Source organism: Pholcus phalangioides, unplaced genomic scaffold, assembly GCF_987345545.1.
Source record: "Pholcus phalangioides strain wild (caught in Gottingen) unplaced genomic scaffold, Ppha-v1.0 ptg000004l_1, whole genome shotgun sequence".
In the NCBI taxonomy this organism is placed as follows: Eukaryota; Metazoa; Arthropoda; class Arachnida; order Araneae; family Pholcidae; genus Pholcus; species Pholcus phalangioides.
In genome coordinates this window covers 1,093,572-1,105,584 of record NW_028301597.1, presented here as the reverse complement: position 1 = coordinate 1,105,584, position 12,013 = coordinate 1,093,572, and the positions used below count along the sequence as shown (strand labels likewise).

The following is a 12,013-nucleotide window of genomic DNA, read 5'->3' as shown; positions in this document are numbered from 1 at the left end:
TTGAGGTATACAAAGTTCAGGAATTTTTTTATTATTATTATTATGGAATGGCTCAATGGTTTCTGAGAAACTCAGGAATGCCAGCAAGAAAACGAATAGGCCATTTAGAAATTGAAATCCATTTCCGTTCGGATTCCAAATAAACATCGTCGATACATAGCTTACGTGTATATTATTTTGCATTCAAGGATGAAATACGCAGTGACTGTTTTTCGCAGAGAGCTTGAATTCAAGCGTGGAAAATGTTGGAAAAAAAAGGCAACACGCGCAAAGTAAAGTGTGTTTATGTTTAGTTCACTAGTAAGTAATCTGTTTTATGATAAACTGATCGCAAGTCGTACGTTCTTACCGCCATCAATGGTGACTGGACTACAAATTTGTTATAAACAAGCTTCGCATGTTGTTGCACTAAAAAATCTAGAACAATGATTGAAAACTGCTCTAAAAATTACAAAAAAAAACCAATGTCCTATGAATTATAAAAAAATTCCATCAAAATAATACAGTTCTTGAAAAGCCAGTTATGTTCGAAAGTCGAAAAAGTTTTGATATCATCAAAAAATCGTACGTAAATTTTTTTCTCAACGTTTAGATTTCATCAAAAATAGCAATTTTTCTAATAAACGAGTTATAATTCATGAGTCGGTTAGGAACACTCGCGTTATGCCCCCCCCCAAGGGTGGGGCTGACAGGGTTCCAGCCCGGGGAGGAAGGATACGCGACTGTTATTATTATGTTTTTTCCCCACACCAATTCACTATGGAGAGGCCCGTGAAGAATCTGACTCGGGGCTCTGTTGCTAGATGTGGGGGCCGTGACTACTACTATTACTCAACCACACATGCACTTCGTCCACATTTCTCTGCGGAATTTCTAACGAATCGGAACATGTTGAATGTGCGTGTACGTGTTGCGAACATAACATGAAGTTTGTTACTGTGTAATGATTGTTATGTATTGTATTAATTTTTCTAACTACGTGTTAAGTACAATGATTGAATAATTGTACCGTTGTATAGATCTCTTACTATTTGCAGTGGCCCACGGACAATAAGGCATAATTATAGGAGTTATAGAAATGCTGAAAAAAACCTCCATGAAAAATGTATTTCAGAATTGTTGAAAGAAGTAATATTTCAGTTTTTATTTCTTGTTCGTTCCTGAATTTCCCTGTTACTGGCTCTTTCATAAGCTTTTACAAATACAACGCCACAACAGGCAAAATGCCCAACGAGGTGGTTGAGAAAAAGATGCCCATAACAAATATGGATGTCATATACAGTAAAACCTAGATAAGTCGTCACTCTGGTTTAAGTCGTCATTTTACTTCGGTCTCGGTCCATAAATAGCAATGTTATTAAACCCTCACTTAATTGTCTCTAATTTCGGTTGGAGGCCGACATGAAGGTTATTCGTGGAGATCTGAACAAGAGAAATATTTAAGGGCTGTAGATTGAATTCAGTTGATTCCATATTACAAATTTCGGTCCCGTAACATTACTTGCCACACAAATCTTTGTTTCAAATGAAGATTAAGAAAATCTAGCTGAATACTGAATCACATGATTTGAATCACGAGGAATATTTCATGATATACGGATTCATACGTATAGCATTTCCTTAAACTGAACTCAAAATAGAAATGTTTCTACGGCAAAAAAATTATGTGTTTGGTGGAGGGAGGGATATTGGTAACTACATCCGAAAGATATAGGTTGAAAGTATGATGAACATATGCCCCTTTTGGTTAAACGGGAACACAATAGAAATACAGTTATGTTCTTCTTCTTTCCCACATAACTGGTTTCAAAACATTGAATCGTGTCAGGTTTTTATTTACTTTTTTTCATAGTTCTAAAACGGGATTTTTTCCCCAAGCTTTCATATAATTGAGAGGAGTTGGAATGAAATTGTCTAATATGTGTATCGTGAATCGCGATGCTTTTTATAATGCACGTCAAGTTGTCTTGCCTTCTGGCCGTGGAACTGTGAATAATTACGATCACTTTAAAGAAAATTAAAAAAAGAAGAAAGAAAATTTATTTTTATCTTATACACGCCTTCACTATAGGAAAGTCGTTGTAAAAGCAGCGCTGCACGTACAGGGATCACAGCGGCTATTATAGCCTGATTAGGATATTGCGAATTGAGTATGCAAATTATTGTTAACACAAAGGAGCCTTCTGATCTCATAGACTTTCAGGATGATAACAGATAGTTTATAGGGAAAAAAATGAATCTGGTTCGAACTGAGCTTCAAAATATGCAAAATTAAAAAAAAAAAAACTTTCGATGCATAAACCGAAGTTCTGATAATTAAAAACGAAATTTTTTCCAATGTTATGTATGATATCGGTCCATTCTGTACTTTATGAAAGTGACCTTGCTGAAAACCCGAATGATAACAGCATACGCGCAATGTTGACCCCTTCACGCTTCAAAATTCAATCACACTCCTCCAAATTTCGTTGAGGAGTGAAATACTCCAAATTTTAGGTAACTTTTTTAATAGATTTATTTCTGTTTTTCATAAAAAAAATCTCTCTTCTTACAAAACTACCCCTTAAAATTTTGAACAGGAGTGAAATTACTGTTCAAACAATTGCTTTTGGATAACACTGTATCCGCGATTCTAATGAGTGGCGATCGACTGTACATATATAAAGTCTCAGTAGATGAAATATTTTTTAACAAATACTCAGGATGTGATGAGAAAAATGTTACAACAAAATAATTTGTGATTGAAGTAGTATCACGTGACGTGTGATCTTTAAAAGGAATATTTTTTTATATCCTTCGCACTCACACATGTATCATCTTTATACACGACTGAAAACCGTAAAATTAGAAAAGGGGGAATGGAATATATAATGAAAATTGGCTCAATTTCCTAATCCTGTCGTAAAAAAGAGAACTTTCACTTCTTCGCAGTGATAAAGCCGTGCTAATACGTATAATTATTCCTCTGATTTCGTGTCTTGATCAAACTTTTACTGGGTTTTCGGTGTTCTTTTCCTTTAATCTCTTTGCGCGTGTTTTATTTTTAAACACGACTTTAAATATTCTACAAAGAGGGAACAAGACAAAAATATTAATTAGAAGAGAGAGGAATTTTTTCCCCTTTCATTAACATCCTAAACGAATCTAGCGCTAATTAATTAATCACTCGCGGAAAGAAGATTTTCATAGCGGGGGAAAAACCTTTTGTCGTAGCGAAATACGACATTCAAGTTTACGGTTTTATGAAAACAGAAAAGATAAATCATCATTTTTCTAGATGATGACGTCTATGGGGGAAACGAAAGAAAAAAAAAATCGCAAATGCAATGCAGATATTAAGAGAGAAATTCAAGTAAAGAAGTAAATAACGCTCAATTTATAGGAAAAGACGTTTTATGAAAGTAAATTGTTTTCTTGGCATTCATAGAATTACAAGGAATTCCTTTACTTATAATTGCTTGAAGTTTTCGTTGACTTATAAGCATTTTATTGGTTTATTTGTGTTTGTTTTCCATTTGGAATTAAAATTATACACAACCGATAATGTTATCAAACGATTTTAAAGGAAAATTGAAATAACTCCTCGCAATTTGGATGTTTAAAATATAATATTGATTTTATGAAATTAGCCATTAATTCGTCACAATAATAACTTATGTATTTAATTTTTTTTTAGCTCTAAAACAGTTTAAAATCTCAAAATTTTTTGTAACATTCATAAATTTTACTAAACAACATGATTTTGGAATGGGAAAAAATTATTTCACTGCGCATAATTATTTCCAAAGAAACGATAATTTTGAAAACTTCACACTTCTTAAAAAATTTAATTGACAATGAAAGTTTTGAAATGACTTCAATGAATTTTTTTTCACCGTTATATTACCAATTTAAAATATACTCATTTTTTAAATGCACTGAATTTTCTTGAGGATGATAATGAAATAAAAAAGTACTTTTTATAGTCGTTTTCATTTGTTGAATGTAGAAAAAAAACGTTTTACGAAATTATTTATAATTCTTTCATTATAAATTCTTATTATTTTCATTTTTTTAATTTCATTATATATATTTTTAGATTAAAATTTTTTAATTAAAAACTTGATACATATATTGCTATTTTTCAATTGAAATACATTCCTCAGCGTGGGAGTATGTTGACAAATGACATTTATAAGTTTAGAAATGTTATTTTGTTTGAAATAGACGTAACCGTTGATATAATCTCGCACACAAATTCATATAATTTTTCCCTATAAGATAAATTTATTTATGCAAAAAACATTTTATTAAAAAATTAAATGTAATTCAATTATAAACTTGAAATTTAACCGCCATAATATGTATTTTTTCAACGAATAATCCTACAAAAAAATACACACTTAAAAATTCTTTCTTCTAAATTTTTAATAAAATAAGAAAGCTTTTAGGAAAAGTTCCCATTTCCCACTCGAATTTCCAATTCAATAACATATTTTTGGCTTTTCTCGAATGTTACGAATTCTATCTGTTTAAGAAATTAGATCATTTTTCAAGGACATTGTATTTTTTTACCAGTATATACATAAAAGAAAGTTTACATTATTTTTCTCGAACTTTCTTCATTAAATGATTCTATTCAACACACTTTGTACATATGTATCTGTTGACGGAAGCATTGAAAAAAAAAAAAATCTCATGCACACATAAATGTGTTTTTTTTTCTTTTCCCATTTCTTTCTTATCTGAACCTGAAGAGGTAAAAAAAAAAACCTGAACTTTCCAAAAAAATAAAAATAAAGATAAATTTCCTTGGATTTTTTCCCCGTCTTATTTTTCATGCTTTTTCCGATGTTAAGAAAAGATAGGTAGAGGGCGAGGAGGGATTTAAAAGAACATAAACATAAAAATTTATTCGGTCTTGAAAGATGGATAAATGTAATAGCATAAGGAGGTGGAGGGAAAATGTCTCAGAAGGAGGAATGGAATGTGGAATGAAATAGAGGCGGAGAGAGAAAATGTTTCTCAAAGGAGAGCCAAAATGTACTCACGGCAGTCTTTTTCGTCGGATTTATCGTCGCAGTCGATTTCACCGTCGCATTTCCATTCGATGTTTATACAAAGTCCGTCATCGCATGAAAATTCCCCGTCCCTGCACTTAGTTTCACCTTCTGCAACACATACGTGTAGATAAGAAATATATATAACACACACATATATATATACAAATATAAACATATATATAAAGTATAAATTTAAATAAATCGAAGATATCATGGCGAGAGTTGCTGCAGAAAATGAAAGAGGAATTTGGTAGGCAATAATAATATCACCAAACTGAATAAATTATTTTAGTCAGCTGTATAAACAGACTGGTTTTTTTCCCCTCTACTTCATCTTGTATTTTTCTGGGGAAAGAGATGATAACATGATCGAATAATGAGAAAACAAGGGAATGATTAACTAGCTCGGTCGTACATGAATAAGTTAATTTCTTCGTGAGTGTAATATTTAAACGTCATTAATTGGTTAATGAGAAGGATCGGAAGAAAAAAAAATACGAAAATCTTTTTTGTAGTGATGAAAATTCATTTTTAAAATCTGTTGTAATACGATGAATAATTTTGGCATTTCTATCTTTCTAGGGCTGTTAGTGAAATGAATAAATCAAGCGATGCGTATGTCGTGACGTATAAATAATTGATTTGCGGAAAATGCACCACCAACAATTCACCACTCAAAAATTCACTGATAGAAAAATTCACCAATGGAAAAAAATTCATCGATAAATAATTCAGGGACTAAAAAATCACTGCTGGGGAAATTCATGGATAACGTCGTTCACTCACCAGTGAGTGAGTGACCGAGTGATTGAGCAAGTGAATAACCATATGATTGAGCAAGTGAATAACCGTATGATTGGGCAAGTGAATAACCGTATGATTGAACAAGTGAATAGCCGTATGATAGAGAAAGTGAATAACCGTATGATTGAGCAAGTGAATAACCGTATGATTGAGCAAGTGAATAACCGTATGATTAAGCAAGTGAATAACCGTATGATTGATCAAGTCACCATATAAGTGACTCCTCACTCGCTCACCAGCTCACTCACTCAATCATTTGCTCATCTGTTATTTCACAACCAGCCCGATTCTATTGATCGATTACTCACTTGGTCACTTGCTTACTGACTCACTTATCTGTTTATAAACTTACTCACATGCTCATCTGCTTTTTCACTATGTCACCGAATTGTTTGTCGGTGAATTGCCAGTCAATTTTCCTGTGGTGAATTGTTGGTGACGAATTTTGCGTGCACTCAAATCAATTTGTAATTCAGCTTCAAACGATTAATGCACGGTCAACGTTCATCTAAAAAAAACTCTAGAATAGAGAATAACCTGTAGAAGTGATAGTTTATCCACTGAAGACGACACCCATAGTGTGTCGAAACGCATAATGAGTTTTCGTAATTTGCCTTTTTCGTTGGCGATTTTTTCCGAGTATTATTAGGCACAGTTTACCTACTCTTCCAAAGCGATGCTCCGAAAACGTCTATTTATAATTTAATAACGCGTATCTCTCGAAGAAAATCTCCCACAGAATTTATGTTCTACCTGATCGGAGGAAATCATGTGAAGAAAAGGAAAGAACTCGGTATATACAAAGAAATACAGATGTGTCGAGGGCTCATCTTTACACGACATTGGCCACGAACAGAATCGGTTGACAAGGGGCGGAATCTCGATTGATGGACGAAGCAATAATGAAAAAGGAAAAAGAAAGCCGAAACATAAAGAAGCGAATCAATGGAGCTGCCGAAGGCTACGGTGTTGAAAGTAAAGAGTTATCGACCAAAAGCTAAAGAAAAGTCCATTATATTCCACCAGCATGAGGATCCATCGTCGTCGATCCTCCCGCACTTCCGCTTTGACAATATTTCCGCTTCATCTGTCATCTTTTCCTCATTCTCTCGTCGCGAGATTTTTTCTTCTTATTATTATTTTTGCTTGAGCTTCCAAGTTGCTTCCATATAATATCCGGGTGAAGTCATATTTCAATAAAACGCACCGTATATTCTGTAATACGATGGGAGTCCATGACCACGGCAGGAGAGTCGCGGAATTCACGCTCACTTGATTTTGTTACGTAGTTCATAATTCAAAATCACCGCGGTTTTTAAAAAAAAAATGGCGAGGACGCCAAAAAGAAGACGATCTTCTCTCTTATAGAGATGCCGTCGCTTTATTGGAGGAATTCCTCCTGTCCCACGTTTAGTCTCGTGTGTATCTAAAATTTATGAATTTTCATATTCGAATTTATTAAAGACATCATATGCCAACGCTTAATAATTCATAGGATTTTAAATAACCTCGTTCGTCGTTTGAAGAAGTAGGGGAAGGCTATCTTCATCGATGAAATAAGCAAGTGAAGACAGTAAATAATTTCGGAAACGAAGATGATATTTCAAATAATTAAATTCTCGAAATTTATGTATTTTTTTATACACTGTGTCTTCTAATGGAATGACTACTGGTATTTTTATCATAATTGAAAAAAAAAAGATGTAAAGCTTGTATAACTTTTTTTTTAATGAGAAAACGAGGTTGTGCAATAATCACAAAAAATATTAGAAACTACAGTAAGAGGAACAATCGACATTTTTTTTCATAATTTTTTTTATATTTAACCCTTAAATGACCCTTAAATAAACCCGTAAATCAAAAAGGATTCAAGGCTTTGCATAATCTGAAAAGGGTGCTTTAAACGTTAATTGCTGCAACCAGTTTGAAGGTAAAAATCCAGAATCTTCTTTGCACATGAGGTGAGGTCATATACTTCTCATTTAATATTTTGAATTTGCTGAAAGGTGTACCAATTAACGATAAAAACCCTTTTATTGTTGAAGAGCACATGTGGCTGTAATTTTACTAATTTGTGAAAATGTTTGTTTTTTTTTTGCATTTTTTTTTTTTAAATTTGCAACTCGAATTTCGTTCTTACTACAGTTTGAATCACAATGAATGTAGTTGTATATATGTTTAGAATGTAATATCACTTCAATACATTCATTTTATATATGATTTTTTAGGCTCTGTACGTCCTCTTCAAGGCGCTGTAAAAAAAGCCATAACAGTTTATTTATATACATATCTCAACAGGCAAGCATTGGCGAATTATAGAGATGGACAAATGAAAAAGAGAGAAATACAACAAAATACAAATATACGTAAATAAGCGGAATGATGTTTAAAAACATGATACGGAATAAGTACACAAAAGCCTGATACAAAGATCCAGTACAGATTAATTCATAGATGCAGGTATATAATGTTCAAGAGAACAGAAATTCAGTAAAATAAACATATACGTAAACAAGCGGAAATAATGATTGAAAACACGATACATACCAAAAATACATGTTGCGGAAATTCAAGGCAGAAAAGTTTCATAGACGCAGCAAATTTAAAGAGATATACAAGAGAAGAGGAATATATATAAAATGCAATACAAATATACAAAAACGAATGGAGCGATGAGCGTAACAAGCTCGAAATAATCTCATTTAAGGGTTAAGAGTTTCTTACATGACTTCTTTGAACAATATGACCTCTTTGAAAAAAATAGCTTTAAGTCATCTGCCAAATTAATGCAGAATCGCAGGTGAGACGCTATGAACCCGTTGACAATATGCGAGCTGATAGCTCATATATTTTATACATGCATTTTGTATATAAACCCGTTCCTGATTTTAACCCTTTCAGACCCAACACGTACTATCATGTTGTTTTTTCCCGCTTTTGATATTTTTTTATTCAGCCTCAGGGAGTTCAGCCCTGACATCGAGGGCTGTAATACTACTTCACCTAACACCAACTCTGGCCATATCGCTATTTACTGTCGTCAATGAGATGGGTTGGAAATGAAGGCACTGGTCACCTCAAGCTCATTAGGGAAAATATCTTATCTATATCCTCCCTCGGATTTGAACCTGTGACCGTGAAAGCAACCATCACGTGGGTAGACGAACATCTTACCACCACGCACTCCGGCGATACGTTTGTTAATACTGGGCCTGAAAGTGTTAAAATGAATATATATATATTTTGGGCGCTTAACGTGATAAAGCGTCAAAGTATATCCATGAAATATGGTAAAAGCTGAAATTGCAGCTAAAAATAAATAGTCTCTCAAAAGAGAGTTATACAGTCAGGCGATTCAAAAATTATAGCATGGTTCTTCTCTTGTCCCTTTTTTGCGTTTCCCTTTGAAATATCATAAAGTGGGAAAAAGTTTATTTATAGTTTTCCTTAATATCTCATTAAACGACAGGAAATAATTAAAAAAAGACGCTTCGTAAATTTTTCTATTATTTTTCACATTTTTCCAACATGATTTTTTTCATCAGAAAAATTGTAGGTATATTTTGCATCATTTATTTAGTCACAAAAAAAAAATCGTGGTCATATCATCATGAAACGAGGTGCCGGGGAACATGTTTCGTAAAAAATGATGAAAACACAGCAAAATATGGAATACAAATCGGTCTTCTTTTATATATATATATATCATCAATTAATACAAATATACAAATACAAATACAACGCCACAACAGGCAAATTGCCCAACGAGGTGGCTGACTTAAGAACATCATGGATCCCCGAGCCCCTACCTACTACTGCTACACCACACATGCACCCCCCCCCCCCGCGGAACCCCCCAACGAATCGGTACATGCGGGAATGTGCGTGTACGTGTAGTGTAACCTGACGTAAAGTTTGTTTCTGTGTAATGCTTGTTATGTGTAGTGCTGTCATCTGCCCCCAGTTTTACTAACTATGAGTGAAGTGTTATGGTTGAATTATTTACCGTTGTAGGAATGTTGCTCTCTGTGGCGAGACTTTTTAACGGGGAGATCGGCTCGCATTTGCGCCTTGAAGTTGGGAACCACAGAAAACCAACTTCAGCCGACCACCACTGTGGGGTTCGAACCCGGATCCTCGCATCACGAGTCCGGCACTATAACCACTCGACCACCACAGCGGCCAAGTCTATAGATCTTTAATCTATAGAACTTGTAGTTAATTACAACCGAATAAATCATCTATTCGTTTGATCTATTGAAAAAATAATTTTTGTGCATATGTACTAAAGGTAGGTATTGCGTCTGAAAAAAAAATCAAGCTCTTTTATATTTCAAAAGTTTGTTTTCCTAATAGAAACGAGAATGTTTTAATGTACGTTACCATATACATCGACATAGTAAGATGTGAATCAAAATAAGTACCAAGTACAGTATATTCGTCATTAAAATAAATCTCTATTGATCTAATTTCCGTGACTTGAAAGAGAATTCTATTTGTACTTTTACATTAAATGTCAAATAATAGATAGGTAAAAACTCTTTATCTGTCTGATCCAATTCTGCAAATTCTAGGAAGATCTTTTGTTCGGAAATTTCAACATCGCACAATACTGAGCTTATTAATCATTGTAAACACTGTATCTTTTTAATGATAGTTTAGAATGTAAACATCAATGTTATATGATCCACAGGTTTCTCTGGATAAGTTCCTTGATATGGAAAATCTTTTCATTCAGAAATAACTATTGAAATATAGTGGGAAAAAATTCTCGAGTATTTTTTCCAGAGCTAATAATTTAAAAAATGGAAAAAAGCAAATGTTTCACATTTCGTTGTCTTCCTTCATTTCCCAAGTGAGTTACGGAGTAATCATGTACAGTCACTTCGCAAATAAAACATACTGTACAATAGAATACTAAGAGTTTCGAATAAATCTCTCTTTTAGATGAAACATTCAAGCAAAAACTTTATGACGCTGAGATTTTATGCATAGGTTATTTATTTTCTTGACAACAGCGATGCTATCGATGGTCTCGGGATATCACACCTGACATCATGCAAAATTCGCACCATACCATAGTATTTACAAGTAAACGAATTTGAATAAAAACTACCAGAACTTTTTCACGAGCAGTTAAGTAATCAGACCATATCAGATAAAAGACCTCGCTGTTTCAATAGAACTGTTGAAACTCGCTGATCCAAGGAATGGTTCAATTGAGAGAATAATTTCAACATTTTTTGCAAAAGAAATTCATCAAAAATAATTTTAAAATGTGCCGAAAAATTAATATATTATCTGTCAGAATGAATTTTATAATTAAAAAAAAATATAATCTCATAAACTATACAGGGTGTGCTGTAAGTGCTAATGCGGCCTTTATCTTATCAACCGTTTGTCGTAGAGGTATAGTTTCAGTTTAAAAAAATGTTCAAAATGCGTTCAAAAATTACCCTGTACTAGTTTTGAGAGTAAAAATGCAGTGCGTAACAACATGTAAACTCTAAGCTTTTATACGGCCCCGTGTCTTCAAACGTTCAATGAGAAAGTTGTTTCTCTGTCTTTCTTGAGGCCAGTAAAGAAAATTCCGAGTTTATAAGCGCAATATTCGCTAAGACATTCGAATTCATATATCGGAGAAAAGTTGGGAAAGGGGCGTTGTCCGTTAGCGTTTACTGTTCTTTCATAACTTTCCTCTTTTTTTTTTTTAATTCAAATATCTTTGCGAATATTGCACTTAGAAACATGAAATTTTTTCTGTTGGCCTCGTGAGATACAGGGCAACAACTTGCTAATCGAAAGTTAAAGGACAAGGGGAGCATATACAGGGTGATTCATAAAAGATGGGGGAAAACTTTGAGAGGAGGTAGTACACACAAAAACAATCAGACTGGGAAGCAAGAAAGGATCCCGTTTCGCACAGCTGCCGATGTAAGCGAGTTAATGTTTTTGGAGTGGGCAACCGCCTGTGGGGAAAACGCTCACCGTACATTCGTGCTGCCTCTGTAGTACTTTCGTTTGCAGCTCCGTAAATGAAATACACGTCTGTTTTCTCAGTATTGTTAAAGTGAGCCATTGTCCCGTTCTCTCGTTACACGCTGGAGTAACTTCACGGGGCTGGCGTCCGCACCTTTTATTCACTATGACGTAGATTTGCATACGGT

At 33.8% G+C, this 12,013-nt stretch overlaps 1 protein-coding gene across 2 annotated transcripts in view; it reads right to left on the bottom strand.

The window, feature by feature from the left end:
* Positions 1-12,013, bottom strand: part of Lrp4 (LDL receptor related protein 4) — a 284,958-nt gene that overhangs the window by 120,651 nt on the left and 152,294 nt on the right. For both annotated transcript variants that reach the window (XM_089255230.1, XM_089255241.1), the window contains exon 7: positions 5,031-5,150. In XM_089255230.1, coding sequence (XP_089111356.1) covers positions 5,031-5,150 — 120 coding nt within the window. The remainder of the gene's footprint in view (positions 1-5,030; positions 5,151-12,013) is intronic.